Raw genomic sequence first — 25,681 nt, 5'->3', positions numbered from 1 at the left:
TTGGGAGGCTGAGGCGGGCAAATCACCTGAGATCAGGAGTTTGAGACTAGCCTGGCCAACATGGTGAAACCTCATCTCTACTAAAAATACAAAAATTTAGCTGAGCAAGGTGGCGTGCGCCTATAGTCCCAGCTACTTGGGAGGCTGAGGCAGGAGAATCGCTTGAACCTGGGACTCGGAAGTTGCAGTGACCTGAGATGGCACTGTTGTACTCCAGCCTGGGCAACAGGAGTGAAACTGCATCTCAACAATAAATAAATAAAAATAACCTTAGCAACATGGTTCTTCAGTTTGTCTGTAACTAACTTTTGTATTAGTAGGGTTTTCGCTTTAGGATAAATGGAATTGAATTGAACCCAGTAACTCTTAACGCTGGGGACAAACTGCATCCTGTCTTCGTTTTCCTACCTGGAAATGAGTCCTGGCCTTTGCCTAAGTGAAATAATGGAAGAGAAAGGAAAGTTGGAGAGTCTCAGTTCTGGACCTTAGCTGTGAATTCAGCACAATCACAGAATGCTGAGATAGAGGAAACTATTTTAGAGATCAGTTGATCAGTTTTTAATTATTAAATAAAAGCGTGAATGAGGCAGTGAAGTAACTTACCCGAGGTCACACAGTGGGGTGCTACAAGAAATGCGAATGAACATTTATCATTTCCCAGTGAGAACAATTTCCATTGTGCCCAGAGCTTCAAAGATTAACCTTCATACCAAAGTTTTTGCCTACTTGAAAATTGTATTTAAGTACATAGATCGTGTGAGTGAGTCTATTGCAGGAATGTTATATACATAATTGAAATTATCTCTATTTCACATTTATATATTTGTCCATTAAAACTTGCATAATTAATGTAAAATATAATTGAGATAATCAGACATCTGTTTTCTTTAATAAACTTTAATCTTGAATAGATAATATGGTTAAATGATTTCAAAAAGATAATGTACTTAACATGACTTCAAGTCACAGCTACCGAATTGTGCGTTCAGAAGAGTCTCACTCCTACCCCTGCCGCCCCCCTCGCCCACTGCTGCCCTCTAGAGGTAGAGTTTTAGCGGTTTCTTTTTATCCTTCAGGCGTTTCTTCATGAGAATGTAACCAAATACAAATACATATTCTCGTTCTGTACTCCACTTTGCCTCCACAAAAGGCAGCATTCCTTGTACACTATCTTGTCTTTTTATCCTGCTTTTATTTATTTGTTATTATTTTAATAGAGACGAGACCTCACTATGCTCTTCAGGCTGGTCTCAAACTCCTAGGCTCAAGCGGTTCTCCCACTTCAGCCTCCCAAAGTGCTAGGATTACAGGTGTGAGCACTGCACCCAGCCATATCCTGGTTTTTAAAAATTTTCTGGCCAAGTGCGGTGGCCCCCGCCTGTAATCCCAACACTTTGGTAGGCCAGGCTGGGCAGATTGTTTGAGCTCAGTTCACGACCAGCCTGGGCAACATGGTGAAACCCTGTCTCTACCAAAAATACAAAAAATTAGCCAGGTGTGGCGGTGCACACCTGCAGCCCCAGCCACCCGGGAGACTGAGGTGAGAGGATCACTTGAGCCTGGGAGGCGGAGGCTGCAGTGAGCCAGGGTCGTGCCGCTGTGCTCCAGCCTGGGTGACAGAGTGAGACTCCATCTCAAAAACAAAAAAAGAAAAGTTTTTTTTTTTTTTTTTGGCCTAGAGGTATTTCCATATACTTGTATATGCTTAGAGATCTTTTTTTTTTTTGAGACAGAGTGTCTGTCACCCAGGGTGGAGTGCAATGGCTCGATCTCAGCTCTGCCTTTTGGGTTCAAGCAGTTCTCCTGTCTCAGCTTCCCTAGCAGCTGGGATCACAGGTGCCTGCCACCATGCCTGGCTAATTTTTTTATATTTTTAGTAGAGATGGGGTTTCACCCTGGTGGCCAGGCTGGTCTCGAACTCCTGACTTCAAGTGATCTGCCCACCTCTGCCTCCCAAAGTGCTGGAATTACAGGCCTGAGCTACCACACCCAGCCACAGTTTTAGTTTTTACACTGAAATTATTCATGCTGCTTCTGTCTTACACTGTTGTGGCTTCTTGATTTATAGTGTTTTGGGCTTCATTTTCACACAACTTGGAATGTACAGGGTTTCTCTGTTCCCTGGTTTCACTGAAGATGTCGTTTGTAATGAGGGATGTGCCTACGTGAGCTGGTATTCGTTCCTATGACTCTATTGGTTTTTAGAAGTGGGAAGATGTGGGGCTAGGCCATCACTATGCTCTTTCCAGAGATGGAACCTGCTAGATATTAATTTTTATTTACACAAATTGTAATTTGATCCTTTAAATTGGAGAGGGAATGGGGTAAGTAAAGTTCTAAATTATTAAATCAACACATCAGTTTTGTTTTGCAGTAGTAATGTTTTGTTAAAATGAGCGAATTGGTTATCATATTCTCAGCTTTTAGGAAGGTAGGCTAAGACAAAGCAACGCTTAGCATTTTTCTGAAACCTTTGGATGCAGTCAGGACAAGAGAGAGGTGACTGTGCCCAGCTTTATCACCTCCGGCCAGGTTTCTAGTGTTTTTTGTTTGTGTGTGCTCTATTTAATTGAATGATTGCTTTGGACATTTTCTGTTTTGGGGGCAAAAGCCCAGTGAAGATGGGCTGGGCTCAGTGGCCAGTGGCTCATACCTTCAATACCTACACTTTGGGAGGCCAAGGCAGGAGGATCGCTGGAGGCCAGGAGTTCAAGACTGGCCTGGGCAACATAGTGAGACCCTGTCTCCACAAAAAAACAAACAAAAAAAAATTAGGCAGGCATGATAGCACGCTCCTCTAGTCCTGGCTCCTCGGGAAGCTGAGGTGGGAGGATCCCTTGAGCCCAGGAGGTCAAGGCTGTAGTGCTCCGTATTCACACCAGTGTATTCCAGCCTGGGTGACAGATGGAGACCCTGTCTCAAAAAATAAAATAAAAAAAAAAAGAAGAGAGATGATGAAAGGATTGAAGGATACTTATTGCTTAGTCAGAAATATAGGGCTGTGGGCCGGGTGCAGTGGCTGACACCTGTAATCCCCAGCACTGTGGGAGGTCGAGGCGGGAGGATCAGCTGAGCCCAGGAGTTCAAGATCAGCCTGGGTAGCTGTAGACACAAAAGTAGTCTCTACAAAAAAAATACAAAAAAAAAAGCCAGGCATGATGTTGTGTAACTGTAGTTCCACCTACTGGGAAGGCTGAGTGAGGGGATTGCTTGAGGCCAGGAGGTCAAGGCCTGTAGTGAGCCATGATCATGCCACTGCACTCCAGCCTGGGCATCAGAGCAATACCCTGTCTGAAGGGGGCGGGGGGGAAAGAAAAAGAAAAGAAACACAGGGCTTTGGGAGAATACTCCTTTATTTCCTTTCTCCAGTGTCTGTCAAAGCTCAGAGGGATGAGAAGATTGCTGTTCAGGATTACTTACTCTCGAATCTCATCGTAACCAGAGCAGTGAGCCAGTGCGGGAATAGCTTTCCTGTAGTGACTTCTACCTCACAGGGCATTTCACAGCAGTGCTTTCTCCTCTGTTGGGAAAGGAAGCACAGTCTGTACTAGTGGGTAGAGAACTAAAGTTCATTTTGTATTCTCCCAGCACCTAATCCAGAACTTGTGCCTTGTGAGGTGACCAGTACAATTACTTAAGTGTAGCCCACAAATAGGCAGGAATTCCAAAATTTGCATTGAAATGGTCTTAGTCGGGCGCAGTGGCTCACTCCTGTAATCCCAGCACTTTGGGAAGCCGAGGCTGGCGGATCACCTGAGGTCAGGAGTTCGAGACCAGCCTGGACAACATGGTGAAACCCTGTCTCTACTAAAAATACAAAAATTAGCCGGGCGTGGTGGCAGGCGCCTGTAATCCTAGCTGCTCAGGAGGCTGAGGCAGGAGAATCACTTGAACCTGGGAGGCGGAGGTTGCAGTGAGCTGTGATCGCGCCACTGCACTCCAGCCTGGGGAATAAGAGTGAGACTTACCATAATGTTGACCTGTCTTATTGGAATGGTTTGATTGGCAGGTGACACAAAGCAGAAGATGTATCAGAAGTTAAGTCTCTGCATTACTTCTTTGGGGTGTAATTTAATTTTTGGAAGGATTTTTACTTAGCTGTAGACTGAATTTTCTCAGTCTCGTGGCCCTCTGCTGTGCTGCCGTGCATTCCCTGGAAGGTAGCTTTTGCTGTGTAGAATGCACTGAATTCTTGCCGTCCATTTGGCTCTGGGCCGTCTCTCGTCTCTTGTGCCAGATTTGCACATCTGGTCCAGAGCAGGAGTTAAGGATTGGCTCTAGTAAGTGGATTAGTAGCTTTTCCTAATTACCAGATCTCATAACTAGAGTTGCGGCTGCCAGAATTGGTTGTTCACAGTTCACAATTACCAAGATGATGATGGAGTACATGGATCTAGTCATAAAAGGCTCAGTTCAGGATGATGTCCTGCTTCCCAGCTGTGCGATTTGAGCAAGTTACGTGGTTCCTCTAACCTAGCGTTCTCATCTGTTAGAGGGTATGATAATAGTGTCTACATCACAGGGCTGGCAGGCACTGTAGGAATGCACGTACCTGCATTCTCCTGAATGCGGTACCTGAAGCAGGGTAAGCGCTCAAAAAAGGGTAGCTATTATTCATACATATTATAGGGCTTGATTGGAGACTGGTTAAATATGCTGTGCTTCATTGAATCTCAGAATCCAGTGATCACAAGACTGTACCGTTATATTATGTACTACTAAAAGGAGGTGATGTTAAGACATTAATTTACATGAAAAAAATGTGGATCTTAGAATAGGTAAACTAAGGTAAGTCACATTTTTAAAAGTTGTGGTAAAATATACCTAACATGAAATTTACATTTGACCTTTTTTTTTTTTTTTTGAGACGGAGTCTCGCTCTGTCGCCCAGGCTGGAGTGCAGTGGCCGGATCTCAGCTCACTGCAACCTCTGCCTCCCGGGTTTACACCATTTTCCTGCCTCAGCCTCCCGAGTAGCTGGGACTACAGGCGCTGCCACCACACCCGGCTAGTTTTTTGTATTTTTTAGTAGAGATGGGGTTTCACCGTGTTAGCCAGGATAGTCTCGATCTCCTGACCTCGTGATCCGCCCGTCTCGGCCTCCCAAAGTGCTGGGATTACAGGCTTGAGCCACCGCGCCCGGCCCATTTGACCATTTTTAAGCATACAGTTCAGTGACATTAAGTCCATCAACATTGTTGTTGTACAGCCATCATCACCATCCATCTTCGGAACTTTTTTGTCATCCCAAACTGAAACTCTCGTGCCTACTAAACATGAGCTCTCCATTCCCCACTCCCGCCAGTCTCTGGTAACCCCTCTTCTACTTTCTGTCCCTGGGAATTTGTCTATGGTAGGTCCCTCTTACTATTTAGCTACATTTTTGTTTGAGACAGAGTCGCTCTGTCGCCCAGTCTGGAGTGCAGTGGCGCGATCTGTGCTCACTGCAAGCTCCGCCTCCCGGGTTCACGCCATTGTCCTGCCTCAGCCTCCTGAGTAGCTGGGACTACTGGCGCCTGCCATGGCGCCTGGCTAATTTTTTTGTATTTTTAGTAGAGACGGGGTTTCACCGTGTTAGCCAGGAGGGTCTCAATCTCCTGACCTCGGATCCGCCCGCCCCGGCCTCCCAAAGTGCTGGGATGACAGGCGTGAGCCACTGCGTCCGGCCTGATTTAGCTACATTTTTATAGAAATTGAATCTGTGTGATCAGCAAGATTGGATGACCACGTCCTTTTCAACAAGGTTCTTAAACAAGCAGACATGATCTGAGGAGGGAATTTTCTAGTTTAGAGATTTTGGAGGGAGGAAGTGGGAGGGAGTGTAGCAGAGGCTTATGTATTTTTATGGTACTCTTCTATTTTTGAATGTTTACATCTTTATTCTCTTGAATATAATTCACGAAGCAGGTAAAGATACAGCTTTTGTTCTATTTCTTTCCAACCACTTAGCCCCAGTACTATTTCCTGAGCAACTCATCTTTTTCTACTGATTTTAAAAAAGGTTCACTGCAGAATTTTAGACTGTTCCTTCACGAGATGCCTCGTCAGAGAAGAGCAGTTTTCCCTTGTAATTTTATGTGACACTTTGTAAATTCAGAGATAATGGAAAAGCCAAAATGTAAACACAAAAATTTCACTGTCAATAATCAGGCTCTTTTTCTATGTAAATAAGGTCTCTCAATTCTTCTCTCCATAGGAAGAACTAAACGGTTCTATTTAACCTTTTTAATTTTATGCTAAATTTAATTTACTCTAATGGCACCACCACCTCTCATTTAGTCGTGCCAGTTAAGAGTAATATTGGCAGAAGTAAATTAAATCAGTGTGTAACGTGCCCGTTTGAGTTAGGACCTTGGAAAACGCAGCAGGAACGCAAACTCATCAGTTGGAGAAGGCAGAGACAGGGTGGCAGGTGGGAAGCCCTCCCAGCTGTGGGTACCATTTTTGTTCTTAGGGCACTCTAGGACATTTTTTTGAGTTGCCTTTGTGTGCTGCAAGTACCGTTGGTGAGCTGCCCAGATGAGGTTGACTTCTGCCTTTTAGAGCCAATCGCTAAGGCAAAGTCAAATTCCATAAATCTGTTATTTCACAAAACGAAGTGTATTTTACAGTTTTCACATTCGTCAGCTCCATCAACATTTGTGTAAGGAGTGATGGGTAAACACATACTCTTACGGCGGCATTTCTTAGTTTCTGCTTCAGACACGCTCATTTCCCCCCTTTCCTTTTAATCTGCCTGTTTCCTTGACACACCTGCTTCTGAACTTCATTGTCATCTCTCCCTGCTGTGACGGTTCACCAGCACTTCACGGTACCGGAGACTCTTTCAACTTGCGTTTTCCACCAACTGTCAGTTGCAAAATAAGGTTGCTTTGTTTGGGAGGGAGAGGGTAGAATCCTTTCTGAATGTCTCCTTTTCCTTTGAAGCAGGAGCACTTCAGAGACAATTGAACTGCTTTTAGGTTTTTCTTACCACCCAGCTTTTTCTTCTGATTGATCCTGCGGTGAACACACGGTTCTGTTGATGACATCGATTTGTTGCTATGGAAATAGTGGTAATGTCCCAGATTCAACCCAGTGACTTTACTGCAGGTTGTTGCAGGAGAAATGGGCAAGGCTTTAGGAGAGAACCTCATTAAAACTGAAGGCTATCAATTCTAAGCAGGTGAAAGGTAGATGGAGCCAACCTTTTGTGTAATGAAAACACAAAGTGAACCCCTAGCAGATGCACTGCGTGCCGTTGAATGTCTCAGCATGAATTCTAACCCATGGGTGTCTTTGACAAAATAATAAAATTTACCCTTTCCCAGAGCATTTCTTCCACCCCAGTTTAAATCTCTTAACCCAAATCCTTCACACTAAAATGGGCTTTCCCTTTTGGTCTTCAGGACATGGGCAGCCACAAGCAGCTCCTCCAGTGTCAGCAGGCAGCCCAGCGGCAAGCAGCAAGCCCCAGCAACAGCATGGAAGCTCGGGAGCGGGTAAGACGCCTCACGAGGGCACGCGCTGACTGTGGGCGTCAGACTTGGGAATCATGTTTTGAAATTTAATCTGGGACTAAAGGGAGTTTTCCAGATGCCATTCATTGCAGGGTTGTGTCTGGCAAAGGAGAATTCTGATTCATGTTTTAGAGTATGTGATTGAAAACATGGTTAAAGATTGTCTTTTTTTTTTTTTTTTTTTTGAGGTGGGATCTTGCTCTGTCACCCAGGCTGGAGTGCAGTGGTACCATCACAGCTCATTGCAGCCTTAACCTCCCAAGTTGCTGGTACTGTGGGCACATGCCGCCGTGCCTGGCTAATTTTTTTGTAGAAATGATGTCTTACTGTGTTGCCCTGGCTGGTCTCAAACTCCTGGCCTCAAACAGTCCTCCGTCCTTGGCCTCCCAAAGTGCTGGGATTATAGGTGTGAGCCAGAGTGTCCAGCCAAAGATGGTCTTTTTTTTTTTTTTTTGAGATGGAGTCTCGCTCTGTCGCCCAGGCTGGAGTGCAGTGGCCGGATCTCAGCTCACTGCAAGCTCCGCCTCCTGGGTTTACGCCATTCTCCTGCCTCAGCCTCCTGAGTAGCTGGGACTACAGGCGCCCGCCACCTCGCCCGGCTAGATTTTTGTGTTTTTTAGTAGAGACGGGGTTTCACCGTGTTAGCCAGGATGGTCTTGATCTCCTGACCTCGTGATCTGCCTGTCTCGGCCTCCCAAAGTGCTGGGATTACAGGCTTGAGCCACCGCGCCCGCCCAAAGATAGTCTTTTAAAGAGACTTAATAGCCAGACTTTTTAAAAAAAAAAAAAAAATCAAATTGATACATTCTTCTCTGTTCATAGTTTACCACGTAGTTTCTTAGTTTCCCACCTCTTCAGGTTTTACACCCTCTGACTTTCTGCGAATTTGCATTCCTTTTAAGTTCTTACCTCGGGACCCACTTAGTAAGTCTGGCTTATCCGTCTCCAGGTTTCCCATTTTGGGCCTCGTGGGTGTTTATCGTTTGCTTGACGACGGTATTACTTATATTGGTCACAGGTTCTCCTTCTCAATTTCATGGATGAGAAATGGTTTCTTCATTGACTTTTCTCTGCAGCAGGTCCTGAGAGGCCCTAATGAAATCATTTTGTTTACTTTCTGGCCTTTACTTTAGGAACCTCTTGATCTGGGAAGTCACCGTTGAAAATTTGGATTTGTAGAATGTGGTTGGATTTATTTTTAAAGGTCCTTTTTTCTGTCACAGCTTCACATATACCTCTTCTCCTCCCCTCAACTATTAGTTTCTATTTTTCAGTGCTAACATTCTAAGAAAAGCGAGGTTAAGACGTGACTAATGTTTCTGTGAAACTTTCAGGACTTTTCCCCCCATTGCTCTTCATTTTTTTTTTTTTGAGACGGGGTCTCACTCTGTCGCCCAGGCTGGAGTGCAGTGGTGCGATCTCGGCTCACTGCAAGCTCCGCCTCCCGGGTTCACGCCATTCTTCTGCCTCGGCCTCCCATGTAGCTGGGACTACAGGCGCCCACCACCACGCCCGGCTAATTTTTTTTGTATTTTTCGTAGAGACGGGGTTTCACCTTGTTAGTCAGGATGATCTCGATCTCCTGACCTCATGATCTGCCCGCCTCGGCCTCCCAAACTGCTGGGATTACAGGCATGAGCCACCGCACCCGGCCTGTTGTTTTTAATCTGCCTCGCAGTATCTATCTGCCTCTCTCGCTCTTACGAGTTCTTTCTCTCTCTCCTTTTGTAAGTGGATCTGTTTATACACAACTCTCAAATAATATGCTGTTGGCCAGGCGTGGTGGCTTATGCTTATAATCCCAGCACTCTGGGAGGCAGAGGTGGGCGGGTCACCTGCAGGACTTCAAGACCATCATGGCCAACATGGTGAAACCCCATCTCTACTGAAAATACAAAAATTAATCAGGCGTGGTGGTGTGTGCCTGTAATCCCAGCTACTCGGGAGGCTGAGGCATGAGAATCGTTTGAACGCAGGAGGTGGAGGTTGTAGTGAGGCAAGTTCGCACCAGTGCCCTCTAGCCTGGACAACAGAGTGAGATTCTGTCTCAAAAAATATATATATGTATATATACACATACACACACACATACACACACACACTTTTGAAGAGGGTGGTGAAATAGACTCTAACGTGGTAAATAATCATTTCCTTAGGCTGATATACAAATAGTACATTATTCCTCTCCCTCCCTCCACAGAATTATTTTTCTGGTTGTCTATCTTTGCCTTATATTAAAATACATTTTGAAAAATCTGGGCTGGGCACAGTGGCTTACACCTGTAATCCCAGCACTTTGGGAGGCCAGGGCAGGGAGGATTGCTTGAGCCCAGGAGTTTGATACCAGCTTGGACAACATAGTAAGATCCTATCTCTATAAAAAATTTTTTTTAAAGAATCAGCCAGGCATGGTGGTGTACGCCTATCGTCCCAGTCACTCAAGAAGCTGAAGTGGGAGGATCGTTTGAGCTCAGGAATGAGGCTGCAGCGAGCTAAGATCATGCCACTGCACTCCAGCCTGGGGGACAGAGCAAGACCTTGTCTCAAAAAAATGAAAATCAGTTAATGTTCCCTAAACTATGTAGTGAAAGAAAATGAACTGGATATGTACGGAGGAGAAGCTACCCAGCATGAAATAAATTGGATGAATGGATGCTTGTGTGTGTTTTATGAAATTATAAATTATGTATGGGTATACACGTGTATTCTACAAAGTACATGCGTTTCCGTACACAATCTTGAGGTAATTACTGTTGCGTGTGTATTGATCTCTCTTGACTCCCCAGTTAGAATAGAAAATTTTAACCCTGGAACACTCCTATGTATATTTTTTACTAATTTACGAATGCCTAGAAGGGTGTGGTACATGCTGTGGAAACTCGGTAAATAAATACTGTAGAGATGGTGTATTGATCTTTTTAGCCAAATTCTATTCTGAAAAAATGTTTTGATATAGAGGGTATGAAATCACTGAACTAAATTATATTTTCTGAATTTGGAGGTTGAGTTTTGCAGATACGTGGTGCATCTAAAAGAACTTTTATCTGATCCCTGTGGTTTCCCGGTGCTGGGCAGCTGCTTAGGTTTGGATTAAGGAGGCGGAAGGGTCTTAGTGGTCACCCACTTACGTGTCTTGACCAGAACTGATTCCTGCCCTTTACTCAACTCATTCTTACGGACTTCACTCTAGACTTTCTAGTCCTCTAGACGCGTGGAGATCTGGGAGTTGTCTGGGGATTTGGAGGCAATCTATTTGTGATAGGTCCTTTACGTCCTGTCTTTCCTCTTGCTTTTTTTCTTGTGTGACTAGTGCCTTGCCATCAGTTTTACCAGTTACGAAAGTTGATTTTCTTTTTCTCACCCGTTATCTTGCCCATTGACGCAAGACAAGTGTGTAAGAGGGCGGCCTTCAGAAAGAACAGTGTCTGGATTCATTACCATTACTACCTTGACCTCGGGGCTGACGTCAGCAGACGTAACAGTGAGCGTCTGTGTGCGCAGCCTTCATTCTAGATTGCTTTTCCAGCCTCCAGCCTCAGTCTCTATTTGATCTGCGTATCCCTTGCATGCTACAAAGGAAAAGCTTTGCCTCTCATGTTATAGGATTTCACTAGTGGCACCTCAAAAATTTAGAGTTATGGTAAAGCTTACTATTAAAAAGCTAAGTAGAATAATAATACTCCTTTTTGTTTGCGTTTGTTTTTTAAGGTTCCACTGTTTCTAAGGCTTTTGGTGCTTCAAAGACATTTGGAAAAGCTGGAGGTCCCAGCCTGTCAAACACTTCTGGGGGAACACAGTCCAAAGTGGTGCCCATTGCCAGCCTCACTCCTTACCAGTCCAAGTGAGTTATGCATAGAATAAGTTCAGAGTGTGCTTACGGAATCCTAGAAGCTGTTGTGGACTCTTGAGTTATTTATGTGCAAACTTCAGGGTCACCACCAAATAGAATGGGTTTACTCTTTTTTTTTTTTGCTGAGGAGGAAAGGGGTACAGATTGTGGCAACCTTTAACTCTTGTTGGAAAATATAGCAATAGCAATCTGCCATAGCCTGTGAGGTTTCATTCATTTTGAAAGAATTTGAAATTAAAAATATGTAATGCTTAATCAGTTGGTAGTCTTATGAGTAAAAATAAATATTTCTGATAATTCAAAAGGCATTTACTCTTCTCCTATAAACAGGAGACTTCGTCTTTGGTTTAGTTGGCTAAAATAATCTGCAGAATTTGTATTAACCACATTGACATACCCTGAGCCTGTATTTCATTTGTATGACTTTTTTCCACTAAAAATTAATTTGAAGCCGGGCACGGTGGCTCATGCCTGTCATCCCGGCACTTTAGGAGGCTGAGGTGGGCAGATCACCTGAGGTCGGGAGTTTGAGACCAGCCTGGCTGACACGGTGAAACCCTGTGTCTACTAAAAATAAAAAAATTAGCCAGGCGTAGTGGCGGCGCCTGTCATCCCAGCTACTCAGGAGGCTGAGGCAGGAGAACGGCGTGAACGCGGGAGGCAGAGGTTGCAGTGAGCTGAGATCGCGCCACTGCACCCCAGCCTGAGTGACAGAGTGAAATTCCGTCTCACAAAATAAATACACGAAATAAAGCAATTTGAATAGTTAAAGATTAGAGTTCTTTTTTCAGAATCCTTCCAGGTATGTTTACATTTATTCTTCAATACTCTGTAATGTAGGAAAGCTACTTTTCCCTGTGAATCATAAGTAAGGTACCTAATGTGCCCTGTGCCTCCTTTTTCCGTGCCTCTCTCCAAGGTCACGCTGCTTCGGCGTGTTGTCCCTGACAGTCCAGCGACGTCGTGGATTTCTATTCAGGGTACATTAGGAATGAGACAGAAGTTTGACAGCAGTTACATCAGTTCCCGTAATTGAAAACCATGGCAAAATATCATTGCTGGTGTTACTGTATTTTCCAGCTTTGAACCTTTCATGAAGGGCATATTGCTGCCTTGGTGATGCTTTTTGGAGAAGGGAGAGAGTTTATAAATTTACTTACTTGACAGGAGAATGAGTTAGTATTAAATCACCTTGCATGTTTTACTATTTGCTTATTCTGTAAACTGTCAAACCGATGTGTCATCTTGGGGTTTTAATTAGCTGGATTAAAATACGGGTTGGAAAATGGAATATGTGTTTGAAGACGAGAAAGGCTGTAGGAAGATGATTTCTTACTTGATCTCTTCTAAGGAAGACTCCAAACACTAATGTAATCGATTTGGTTTGTAGGTGGACTATTTGTGCTCGTGTCACCAACAAAAGTCAGATCCGTACCTGGAGCAACTCCCGAGGGGAAGGGAAGCTTTTCTCTCTAGAACTGGTTGATGAAAGTGTGAGTATTTGTCATGTGGGGAAGTAAGAGTAGTAGACTCTCTGAGAAACAAAAAGCTCAGCTCTGCGGGCCTATGAGGTGACAAATAATAGTAGGCCAGAGAGAGGCATGATTGTTATTGTGCTTTTCCCTCTGTCTTTTGATGCTGTCTGGAGTAGAGGGTTAAGGTCATAAATAAAATCTTTGATCTCGAATACAGTGTTTGTAGCAGTAGAAAGTAGTTTTCTAAATGTGTAAGTAGCCTCATGGGCAGGAGGAACTGGAGACCGTCTGATTTGCTGGCGGGTGCAGTCAGAGCACTGGGAGGTGATGCCTGCTTGTGAGTACAGTGGAGCTTTGGGCCACAGCAGAAGACACACAGTTGTGACCTTGGTACAGAAATGGTTTTGTGGGAAATGGGCTCTGACTGTGCAGATTCTTTATTTGCTTTATTTAAACTAAACAGAACCATGACAATGAGACAAAATTCCTATCCCATGGAAGCATGACAGTCTTGATAGCTGTTAATCTATTAGTTTTGTGAATAATTCCTGAAATTGCCAGGCATGGTGGCTCACGCCTGTAATTCCAACACTTTGGGAGGCCAAGGTGGGCAGATCACTTGAGGTCAGGAGTTCGAGACCAGCCTGGCTAACATAGTGAAACCCCGTTTATACTAAAAATACAAAAATTAGCCAGGTGTGGTGGCAGGTGCCTGTAGTCCCAGCTACTTGGGAGGCTGAGGCAAGAGAATCGCTTGAACCCAGGAGGCAGAGGTTGTAGCCAGCCAAGATTGCACCACTGCACTCCAGCCTGGGCGACAGAGCAAGACTCCATCTAAATGATAATAATAATAATAATAATAATTCCTAAAATGTACTTTAGCGTTCTTTTCAAACTGCTGCAGATTTCCTGTTTGTTCAAACTCCCAAAGGGGGAGAAAAAAATAGTTTTTTTTTTTTTTTGGAAGTTGATATAACACCCACAATGTTTGACTGTGTGATGGCAGAATCAATATTAGAACCTTTTTTTTTTTTTTTTTTTTTTTTTTTTTTTTTTTTTTTTTTTTACAAATTATTGCTCCAATGTGTGGTGGTTGGCTAAAATTTCTTGCCCATCTGTAGCATTATGGGTGACAGAAAAGCGAAAGTGAAAATCAGATCACAAGCAACTTGAAAACATGACTTATTCTGACATTTTTGGCAATGGCCCCGAATGGGAAGTGGTTTGTCACTGAGAGGGCAGCTGAAGGGAGCTGGTGAATCACCCCCGTGCAGCACCTTCCTCGTGGGCTCCGGGCGTGTCCCTCAGTATTCAACGGTTTTTGGTTTTTATTGTCAGAATAAATGAATCGTCATTGCCCTTTTGTGCTGTTGTATTTCTCAGCTGAGGCTAATGCAGCATGATTATGGGATCAGCTAGTTGAAATTCTCGTTCTTCAGCAGGGCCAGTGACTTGAATGTGTGACTGTAAAATGCGGGTTCCGGGGATGTCCGTAGCCCTCTCTGGGCCCCGTTTGTGTGTGTGCCCCTGCTCTCAAGATGTCACTTTGGTGCTGGGGTGGCCTGTGTTCGATCCCAGTGTCTCTTGGTGCTGGGGTGGCCTGTGTTCAGTCCCAGTGTCACTTGGTGCTGGGGTGACCTGTGCTCAGTCCCAGTGTCACTTGGTGCTGGGGTGGCCTGTGTTCAGTCCCAGTGTCACTTGGTGCTGGGGTGGCCTGTGTTCGATCCCAGTGTCTCTTGGTGCTGGGGTGGCCTGTGTTCAGTCCCAGTGTCACTTGGTGCTGGGGTGACCTGTGCTCAGTCCCAGTGTCACTTGGTGCTGGGGTGACCTGTGCTCAGTCTCAATGTCACTTGGTGCTGGGGTGGCCTGTGTTCAGTCCCAATGTCACTTGGTGCTGGGGTGGCCTGTGCTCAGTCCCAGTGTCTCTTGGTGCTGGGGTGGCCTGTGTTCAGTCCCAGTGTCACTTGGTGCTGGGGTGACCTGTGCTCAGTCTCAGTGTCACTTGGTGCTGGGGTGGCCTGTGCTCAGTCTCAATGTCACTTGGTGCTGGGGTGGCCTGTGCTCAGTCCCAGTGTCTCTTGGTGCTGGGGTGGCCTGTGCTCAGTCCCAATGTCACTTGGTGCTGGGGTGGCCTGTGTTCAGTCCCAGTGTCACTTGGTGCTGGGGTGACCTGTGCTCAGTCTCAATGTCACTTGGTGCTGGGGTGACCTGTGTTCAGTCCCAGTGTCACTTTGCTGCTGGGGTGACCTGTGCTCAGTCCCAATGTCACTTGGTGCTAGGGTGACCTGTGCTCAGTCCCAATGTCACTTGGTGCTGGGGTGACCTGTGCCCAGTCCCAATGTCACTTGGTGCTGGGGTGGCCTGTGCTCAGTCCCAGTGTCTCTTGGTGCTGTGGTGGCCTGTGTTCAGTCCCAGTGTCACTTGGTGCTGGGGTGGCCTGTGCTCAGTCCCAGTGTCTCTTGGTGCTGGGGTGGCCTGTGTTCAGTCCCAGTGTCACTTGGTGCTGGGGTGGCCTATGTTCAGTCCCACAGCCCTAACCTGCCCACTTGCCTCTGCAGGGTGAAATCAGAGCTGCAGCTTTCAACGAGCAAGTGGACAAGTTCTTTCCGCTTATTGAAGTGAACAAGGTATGGCTGTGCTGACTTTAGAACTGACACCGCCCCGGGGTGGAGGCAGATGAGAAGACTCTGGCCCAGGGGAGGGGTGTGTGGTGACAGACCAGGCGTTTCTGTCCAGTTGGATGGTAGTCTCAAGTTCTGTGACGCGGTCTCCTTCGCAGGTGTATTATTTCTCGAAAGGCACTCTGAAGATTGCTAACAAACAGTTCACAGCTGTTAAAAATGACTACGAGATGACCTTCAATAACGAGACTTCCGTCATGCCCTGTGAAGACGGCCATCATTTACCTACGGTTCAGTTCGATTTCACGGGGATTGATGACCTCGAGAGCAAGTCGAAAGACTCACTCGTAGGTAAGCCCGTGCGTGGGAAGGAGGAGCAGGGAGGATGAGCTTCCTTTGCACTGTACGGGGCGGTGTCAGGACTTCAGTGCTTGCCCTTCACCCTTTGCTGGCGTCAGAGTGGGAGCCTTGACCGCCTCCTGCTAACATGTGCCTGTGTTTTAGACATCATCGGGATCTGCAAGAGCTACGAAGATGCCACTAAAATCACAGTGAGGTCTAACAACAGAGAGGTTGCCAAGAGAAATATCTACCTGATGGACACATCTGGGAAGGTGGTGACTGCCACGCTGTGGGGGGAAGATGTAAGTGCTAGGATGGGGCGGTCAGCACACACAGGAGGAGCTCCTGGAGGGGAGGTGGTCTTGTCCTGTAGGATGGGGTCTTCAGCACACACAGGAGCCTCTGGCGGGGAGGTGGTCTTGTCCTGTAGGATGGGGTCTTCAGCACACACAGGAGCCCCTGGGGGGAGGTGGTCTTGTCCTGTAGGATGGGGCGGTCAGCACACACAGGAGGAGCTCCTGGGGTTGGGGGAGATGGTCTTGTCCTGTAGGATGGGGTGGTCAGCACACACAGGAGGAGCCCCTGGGGGGGAGGCGGTCTTGTCCTGTAGGATGGGGTGGTCAGCACACACAGGAGGAACCCCTGGAGGGGAGGTGGTCTTGTCCTGTAGGATGGGGTCTTCAGCACACACAGGAGGAGCTCCTGGGGGGGAGGCGGTCTTGTCCTGTAGGATGGGGTCTTCAGCACACACAGGAGGAGCTCCTCGTGGGGGCGGTTTTGTGCTATGAGTTGGGAGCTTTCACCGTGTAGGTGGGAAGGGTTGTGCTGTCTGGCAAATATTTGAAATCCTTTATCTTCTGTGAGATTTGCTGTGATTCAAGCTTTACGTGGGGAAACGCTCTTTCCCCCAACTCGAGGAAAGCAGTGATAGTTTTGATGTGTCTCTGAGCAGATTCTCATGTGTGAGGTGTGTCTTGTCTAGATTCCATGTACACTGATTACGTTCACTCTACTTGTTTGCCTTGTTTTCTATAAAAGCCTTCTGTGTTCTTCCTGCTAGTGATACTTGTATATGTCTGGTGTTTCTTTTATAGGCTGAAAAATTTGATGGTTCTAGACAGCCCGTGTTGGCTATCAAAGGAGCCAGAGTCTCTGATTTCGGTGGACGGAGCCTCTCCGTGCTGTCTTCAAGCACTATCATTGCGAATCCTGACATCCCAGAGGCCTATAAGCTTCGTGGTTGGTAAGTTTTGTGGGGCTAAACAAAGGGTTACTTGAGGCTGGGCTTTGAGAAAAGCTGGTTACAGTCAGTATGTGAGCTCTCTGCCAAGCGGAAGGCGTCGTCACTGAGGGGTGCAGCTCCTGTGTTTCTTGGAGGCATTATGCCGTCCGAGAGGAGGGCTTTAAAGCCCCTGAACTGACGAACCTGTCATCCCAGGACAAACTTAGGGTCTGAGGAGGCAATTAGAACGTGAGTGCTGCCTGCTGACCTCGCTTCTGCCGCAGGAGGGGATGGAACGTGAGTGCTGCCTGCTGACCTCGCTCCTGCCGCAGGAGGGGACGGCCAGGCTTCAGCAGCTGTGCGAGTGCTGAGGACGCCTCTCTTTCCAGGGCTTCAGCTCTGGGCCTCTGTGGTGTGGGGGGAGCACAAGCTTGCTTTCTCTGTCAAGTCTTTGGTGCCGATCACATCTTCTAGTGTGTATTCGCTGGACTCTGATCAAGTGTGGTGAGAACAATGGGCTTTTTGTTAGAATTAGATTGCTATTCCCAAAGCACTCAAGGGATGAGGAGAGCCTGTTAAAATCTCCTCACTGTATCTAGCTTTTCAGAACATTCAAACTGTGTCTTAAAAGAGTACTTCAAACTGAAACACGGGATGCAAGGATTGATGTGGTCAGAGAAAACACTTCGCCAGCCCAAGCTTCAATAATTCCTGTAGCTGTAGTCACGGGGGGGAGTGTGTCGGTTTCCAGCTGTGTCTTAGGATTTAAGCAACGAAAGAATGAGCTCATTTTACATACTCCTCCTTTGTTTTGACTCATTTGAACCAATGGCACTGGTGTCTGACCACTTTCCTGAGCCATCTTCTGGAATGTTCAGTCACTAAGCCGTCCTCACGAGCACTGTGGGCCACACGTATCTACCACACTGCAGGGTCCGTTCATAGTCTGACCAGAACTAGCCACAGATTTGGTTTGTTCTTATTGCTTGATTTTCTTTCACGTGCTGAAGCTCCACTCCAGGTTAATTGCATTCCCACATGATCATATTTTATTTGTCAATAACCATGATCCTAGTCAACATAAAAAGCATGGCTATCCCCAGAATAAAATAACTTGGCATTGATCAAAGACCAGTTCAGTGCACACACGCTATCTGGACAAGGATTAGAGATGTTTAGATCTTGGCTATAACAATGTAGAGTTTTTACTGTAAGAAGGGCCACCTCTGGCCGGGTGTGGTGGCTCAAGCCTGTCATCCCAGCACTTTGGAAGGCCGAGATGGGCGGATCACGAGGTCAGGAGACCGAGATCATCCCGGCTAACACGGTGAAACCCCGTCTCTACTAAAAAATACAAAAAACTAGCCGGGCGAGGTGGCGGGCGCCTGTAATCCCAGCTACTCGGGAGGCTGAGGCAGGAGAATGGCGTGAACCCAGGAGACAGAACTTGCAGTGAGCTGAGATCCGGCCACTGCACTCCAGCCTGGGGGACAGAGCGAGACTCTGTCTCAAAAAAAAGAAGGGCCACCTCTCTCCTTGCTCTTGCTCTTGCTTGTCACCACTCCTGACGAGTGGTCTTTGGTGGCAAATGTGTCCTTGGAGCTTTCGAAACCGTAAACTTGTGTAGCTGGTAGTGGTGAAACAGATTTATGGGCCTTGCTGTGCCCCGTGAGGGATTTAGCCGCTGACCTGACAGGGGAAGGCAGTTGTCTGCAGCTTACGGCACCATCCATTCTGTTCGATGGTCTCTGTTTCGGGAGCCTGTTCTTTGTGCGGTTACCCACCGTCGAATGGTGTTTGGCACGCCTTTCATCTCAGGCCGGCTCCCTCTGCCGCAGCTGTGATCCTGAGCACTTTCTCCTTGGCCCCTTTTCCTTCATGTCAGTTGATGTGTGATCAAGAAGTACAATCAATGTTCATAATTTAATACAAATTAATTTAACTTCAGTATTAGCAAAAGTAAAATTTCACTAAGAAAGTAAATCTACAAGAAAAAAGATAATGCCTTCTGATTAGTTGCCCTGGTTTATAAAATCTTTTGGAACAGGCACGGTAGCTCACGCCTGTAATCCCAGCACTTTGGGAGGCCAAGGTGGGCAATTGTTTGAGGCCAGAAGTTCAAGACCAGCCTGGCCAACATAGTGAAACCTTGTCTCTACAAAAAACACAAAAATCAGCCAGGCGTGGTGGCACGTGCCTGTAGTCCCAGCTAACTCAGGAGGCTGAGGCATGAGAATCGCTTGCCAGGAGGTGGATGTTGCAGCGAGCCAAGTTAGTACCACTACACTCCATCCTGGGTGACAAAGCAAGACTCTGTCTCAAAACAAAAAAAACCACTTTTGGCTTCTGTATCAGGCATAGGAGGCCTTTCATGGAAACCCTTTTGCTATCACAGTATATTGACTGTCCCTCTCCGTACTGATACATTTCGGGGAAGATCAGAACGCAGCTGCTGGCTGAGAATGAGCATTAGTAGCCTAAAGGACTAGCCCAGACGGCCCCTTTATAGCTTACTGGTTGTTGACTTTCCCGGTTTCTGATTTTAGGCCTGGGGTGGTCCGGCCGCTGCTGATAGGCAAGGCTAGTTTAAGAAAGGATTCTTCGGTACTTTGGCAGGGATTCTCTTCACCACTGGGGGGCATCAAAGCAACTGGGATTCAAAGAGAGGTCATTCCGTTTCTTCAGTAGACTTTGGGCCAGGAGCAGTGCCGCACGCCCTGTAATCTCAGCACTTTGGGAGGCCGAGGGAGGAGGATTGCCTGAGTCCAGGAGTTTGAGCTCAGCCTGGTCAACGTAGCAAGACCCTATCTCTAAAAAAAACAAAAAAAAAAATTTTAATGGGCCTGGGCATGGTAGTCCCGGTTACTTAGCGGGGCTGAGGTGGGAGGATCCCTTGAGCTCAGGAGGTCAGCGCTGCCTTGAACCATGATTGTATCATTGCACTCCAGCCTGGCTGACCGAGTGAAACGCTGACACCATTTTTTTGTTTAATGTAAACATTTAAAAAAAGATAGAATTACGAAGATACTGACTTCAGCCGAGGTGAGCGTGACCTGTGTGGAAGCTGGGCGGGTGGTGGGAAACCTGTGTCTGGCGTATAGCAAGCAACAGGTCGCGTGTTGGGAAGCCTATCATACCGAGGACTCGTCATCCGCTGTTTGTTCACGTTCTCAGGTTTGACGCAGAAGGACAAGCCTTAGACGGTGTTTCCATCTCTGATCTAAAGAGCAGCGGAGTTGGAGGGGCCAACACCAACTGGAAAACGCTGTACGAGGTCAAATCCGAGAACCTGGGCCAAGGCGACAAGGTACCCAGCATTCCTAACCACCTGCACAAAGGCCCGCAAAGTGTGCAGGAGGATAGATTCGGGAACTTGACTTCCGACACCAGCTGTCAGAGCTGTCATTCTGACCCGGGGCTGGGACCCGAGTGTGACGTGGGGGTTGAGATTCGCTGGCAAGGGAAGTAGCCAGGTGGGCTCCTGAGAATGTGTGTTAACCCTCAGGGGACTGGAGGCAGGAGAGTCTGAAGAACTCTTAGAGTCAATTCCGAGAGAGATCTTGGAGCAGGGGTGAGTCGAGCTTTGTGGTATCGTATCAGCTGCCTTCGGGCCCATGTGTGTTTTCTGTGATCCTTCCTGCAAATTAAAGTTCCCACATATCAAAAAGACGTTTTTTGAGATGAGCATTAGTCCGGCTCAGTGTCAGACATGAGGCAGTTTCATGGGTGCTGTTCCTGGCTGTAGAAGACAGTGTGGTAACCTCACAGGCTGAGAGCTGCCGGCATTCCCTGACAAGGCCTGATATTTGACTTTTAGTTGCAGCGTTCCTGTCAGTGTTTGTATTTAATGACCCTCCTCCCATCTTGATCTAAACCTGTATTCTGCCAGCAGTTCAGTATTTAGATCATTTATTTCTCCTTTATGCTCCTAAAATAGCAATGCCCGCTCTTTTATTTTCATCATATACAGTGTAGGTTTCCTTCCTACTCTCTCATTTCACTGTATACCCTCATCCATCATTGTCAGCAGCAGCTCTTACGGTGCTCTTATAGAGCATCTCAAGAATCAAACACTGGACAGATCCTTGTCGTCCTGTCATGGGACACCCAGTCTTTCGGTTCTCTGTAATCCCAGCCGCCCGGGAGGCTGAGGCAAGTGGATCGCATGAGCCCAGGAGTTCGACTGAGCAACGTGGGAGACCCCTTCTCTTAAAAACAAAAACTTACTTGCTAAAAAATGCTGACAATCATCTGAGCCTTCAAGTTGTCATCTTCTCGTTAGTGGGGGTTTGTTTCAGTGTGGATGGCTGGCTGATCACGGCGATGGTTGCTGAACATCGGGGTGTCTTTGTCAGTTTCTTAAAATAAGACAGCAGTGAAGTTTGCCACGTTGGTTGACTCTTCCTTTCACAAAATATTTCTCCATAGCAGGTGATGCTATTTGACAGCATTTTACCCACAGGAGAACTTTTTCAAATTGGAGTCTGTCCCTCTCAGGTCCTGTCACTGCTTTATCAACTATCGCAAAAGGATTTGCGAATTCTAAATCCTTTGTTTTCCTTTCAACAATGCTCATAGCATCCTCACTAGAAGAGATTTCATCTCGAGAAAACACTTTCCTTGCCCATGGTAAGGAGCAGCTCCTCATCCGTTCAGGTTTGATCCTGAGATTACAGCAGTTCAGGCCCATTTTCAGGCTCCACTTCTGATTCTAGTTCTCTTGTTTTCATCACATCTGCAGGTCCCTCCTCCACCAAAGTCTTGAAGCCTCAGTGTCAACCATGAGGTTGGGAATCAACTTGTTCTAAACTCCTGTCAGTGTTGGGATTTCAGCCTCCTCCCATGAATCACGAATGTTCCTTTTTTTTTTTTTTTTTAAATTTGAGACAGGGTCTCATTCTGTCACTCAGGCTGGCGTGCAGTGGCTTGATGACAGCTCACTGCAGTCTCCACCTCCCAGGCTCCCAAGCTGGGACTACAGGTGCTACCACACCTGGCTAATTGTGTTTTTTTTTTGTAGAGACGGCATTTTGCCATGTTGCCCAGGCTGCTCTCAAACTCCTAGGTTCAAGGGATCTCCCTGCCTCAGCCTCCCAAAGTACCAGGGGTTGCAGGTGTGAGCCACTGACTGTGCCCAGCCAACTGTTCTTAATAGCATCTAGAATGGTGAATCCTTTTCAGATTTTCAATTTACTCTCCCCAGATCCATCAGAGGAATCACTCTGGCGGCTATTGCCTCGTGAAATGTGTCTCTTAGACTTAAAAAGTCAAAATTACTCCTTGATCTGCATGGGCTGCAGAATAGACGTTATCAAGCATGAAAACAATATTAAATCTCCTTTACTGTGTGTCTCCATTGAGGCCTCAGGTGAACAGGTGCATTGTCAATGAGCAGTCGTATTTTTAAAGGAACCTCTTTTTCTGAGCAGTAGGTCTCAACAGTGGGCTTAAAACAGTCAATAAACCACGCTATAAATAGATACGCTGTCATCCAGGCTTTGAGGTTCTATTTATAAAGCAGAGGCAAAGTAGATGTAGCATAGTTCTTATGAGCCCTAGGATTTTTGACATCGTCAGCGAGCCCTGGCTTCACCTTATAGTCTCCAGCTGCATTGGCGCCTGACGGGAGAGTCAGCCTGTCCTTTGAAGCTTTGAAGCCAGGCATTGATTTCTACTGTCTAGGATGAATGTTCTTGATGGCATCTTCTTCCAGAAGACTGTTCTGTCTCCGCTGAACTCGGTTGTTGAGTGTAGCCACCTTCATTGGTGGTCTTAGCTGGATCTTCTGGAGAACTTGCTGCAGCTTCTCCATCAGCACTTGCTGCTTCACTTTGCACTTTTGTTATGGAGATGACTTATTTCCTTAAACCTCATGAACCAACATCTGCTAGCTTCCATCTTTTCTTCTGCAGCTTTTTTTTTTTTTTTTTTTTTTTTTTTTTTTTTTTTTTTTTTTGAGGCGGAGTCTCGCTCTGTCGCCCAGGCTGGAGTGCAGTGCCGGATCTCAGCTCACTGCAAGCTCCGCCTCCCGGGTTTACGCCATTCTCCTGCCTCAGCCTCCCGAGTAGCTGGGACTACAGGCGCCCGCCACCTCGCCCGGCTAGTTTTTGTATTTTTAGTAGAGACGGGGTTTCACCGTGTTAGCCAGGATGGTCTCGATCTCCCGACCTCGTGATCCGCCCATCTCGGCCTCCCAAAGTGCTGGGATTACAGGCTTGAGCCACCGCGCCCGGCCTTTTTTTTTTTTTTTTTTTTTTTTTGAGACAGAGTCTCACTTTGTCACCCAGGCTGGAGTGCAGTGGCACAATCTCGGCTCACCTCAGCCTCCGGAGTAGCTGGGACTACAGGTGCACACCACCATGCTCTGACAGTTTTTTGTAGAGACTGGGTCTCACTATGTTGCCTGGCTGGTATCGAACTCCTGGGCTTAGGTAATCCTCTCACTTCTGCCTCCCAAAGTGCTGGGATTACAGGCGTGAGCCACTGCACCTGTCCTCTTCTGCAGCTTTCTCACCTCTCAGCCTTCATAGAATTGAAGAAAGGTGAGGCCTTGCTCTGGATTAGGCTTTGGCTTAAGAGAATGTTGTGGCTTGATCTTCTATCCAGACCACTACAACTTTCTCCGTATCAGCAATAAGACTGTTTGCTTTCTTCTTTATGTGTTCAAAGGAGAGAGACAGGAATAGTTAATTGGAGGATCAGTCAGCATGCATACAACATTTATCAATATAAGTTCCCCGTCTTATATGGGTGCAGTTAGTGGCACCCCAAAACAACTACAATATTGCCGTTAAAGATCACCATAGGCCAGGCGCGGTGGCTCACGCCTGTAATCCCAGCACTTTGGGAGGCCGAGACGGGCGGATCACCTGAGGTCAGGAAATCAAGACCATCCTGGCCAACATGGTAAAACCCTGTCTCTACTGAAAATACAAAAATTAGGTGGGCCTGGTGGTGGCACACGCCTGTAGTCCCAGCTACTCGGGAAGCTGAGGCAGGAGAATCGCTTGACCCTGGAAGGCAGAGATTGCAGTGAGCTGAGATTGTGCCACTGCACTCTAGCCTGGTGACAGAGCAAGACTCCGTCTCAAACAACAACAACAAAAACAACCACCATAACAGATATAATAATAATGAAAAAAGACCAGGCATGGCGGTTTACTGCTGTAACCCTAGCACTTTGGGAGGCCAGGGTGGGTGAATCACTTGAGGTTTGGCGTTAGAGACCAGCCTGGCCAACATGGCAAAACCCCATCTCTACTAAAAAATACAAAAATTAGCCAGGTGTGGTAGTGCATGCCTGGAGTCCCAGCTACTTGGGTGGCTGAGGCAGAAGAATCACTTGAACCTGGGAGGCAGAGCTTGCAGTGAGCTGAGATCACACCACTCACTGCACCCCAGCCTGGGCGACAGAGCGAGGCTCTGTCTCAAAAAAAAAAAAAATATATATATATATATATACACACATATGATGAAAAAGTTTGAAATCTTGCAAGAATTACCAAAATGTGACAGAGAGACATAAAGTGGGTACCTGGGAAAACTGTGCATTTACTTGACCCAGGGGCGCCGCCAGTCTTCAATCTGTGAAAAACGCCCCATCTGTCAAGTGCAGTAAAGCAAAGCACACAGTAAAGTGAGGTGCGCCTGTAGTTGCAGCGGAGAGTATGACCAAATGGCTGCTAAGGCCTGAAATATTTACCATTCGGCTTTTTACAGAAGGAGCTTGCTGATCCCTGGCCTAAACAAGGAAAAGGTGAATCTAGGCCTAGACATGACTGTCGTGTTTTTAACGCGGGAGGAATGGCTGATCGTTGGTGCGCTGGATTTGCGTGGTCCGCATTCTGTATTTCCTAGATCTGTGGCCTTTGGAGGATCAGAGGATCAGGAGAAAGAAATCTTTGTCTTTCGTAGTCTTCCAGCAAAGAGGAAACAATTTCACTTTTGATTAACTCAGTCTAATTTAGAATTAACTCTTTTATTGTTAAGGAATTATATGCCTTAGAACTTGGCTTATTAGAACTTGGCTTATTACTTTCATGGGTTTTGTACTTGGCACATGTGATTTCTAAAACTACAGAAGGAATTATTCCCTGTGATCATTTGTGATCTTGAGGATTGGCATATATAAACACTTACCACCTAAACGTAAGGGCAAGCTTTGAACTGCCTCTCAGTCTGATCCCGAGTGGGCTCGCTGCGCCACGCCTCATGCCACTCTTTTCTCCCAAAGCCGGACTACTTCAGTTCTGTGGCCACAGTGGTGTATCTTCGCAAAGAGAACTGCATGTACCAAGCCTGCCCGACTCAGGACTGCAATAAGAAAGTGATTGATCAACAGAACGGATTGTACCGCTGTGAGAAGTGCGACACAGAATTTCCCAATTTCAAGTACCGCATGATCCTGTCAGTAAGTAGCCTCGGTAGATGAGAACCACAGTTGTGTTCATTGAGGCCGTCCCCTGTGCCAGGCACTGTGGTCACAAGAGTAGAAACAAAGGCATTCCTGGTAGGAAGCCTGCAGGTGAGTAGGTGTGGAAGAGCTTATTCTTCCTCTTTTTCACGCCAGAAAGCGGCATTGAGATCCCCCAGCTGATTTCAGTCTTTCGTGTGTGTCATACAATCATAGCGTCAGTGACAGGTGTCTGCTAATAACTGCTATGAAGATAGAT

At 46.7% G+C, this 25,681-nt stretch overlaps 1 protein-coding gene across 1 annotated transcript in view; it reads left to right on the top strand.

The window, feature by feature from the left end:
* RPA1 (replication protein A1) overlaps nt 1-25,681 on the top strand; it is a 64,483-nt gene that overhangs the window by 30,207 nt on the left and 8,595 nt on the right. The window contains exons 6-14 of the mRNA XM_033185140.1: nt 7,389-7,481; nt 11,208-11,340; nt 12,740-12,842; nt 15,383-15,451; nt 15,604-15,796; nt 15,950-16,089; nt 16,882-17,030; nt 20,184-20,316; nt 25,243-25,419. Of these exons, the coding sequence (XP_033041031.1) occupies nt 7,389-7,481; nt 11,208-11,340; nt 12,740-12,842; nt 15,383-15,451; nt 15,604-15,796; nt 15,950-16,089; nt 16,882-17,030; nt 20,184-20,316; nt 25,243-25,419 (1,190 nt within the window). The remainder of the gene's footprint in view (nt 1-7,388; nt 7,482-11,207; nt 11,341-12,739; nt 12,843-15,382; nt 15,452-15,603; nt 15,797-15,949; nt 16,090-16,881; nt 17,031-20,183; nt 20,317-25,242; nt 25,420-25,681) is intronic.

This window comes from Trachypithecus francoisi, unplaced genomic scaffold (assembly GCF_009764315.1).
Source record: "Trachypithecus francoisi isolate TF-2019V2 unplaced genomic scaffold, Tfra_2.0 Lachesis_group20, whole genome shotgun sequence".
NCBI lineage: Eukaryota > Metazoa > Chordata > Mammalia > Primates > Cercopithecidae > Trachypithecus > Trachypithecus francoisi.
This window is presented reverse-complemented; position numbering and strand designations above follow the sequence as displayed.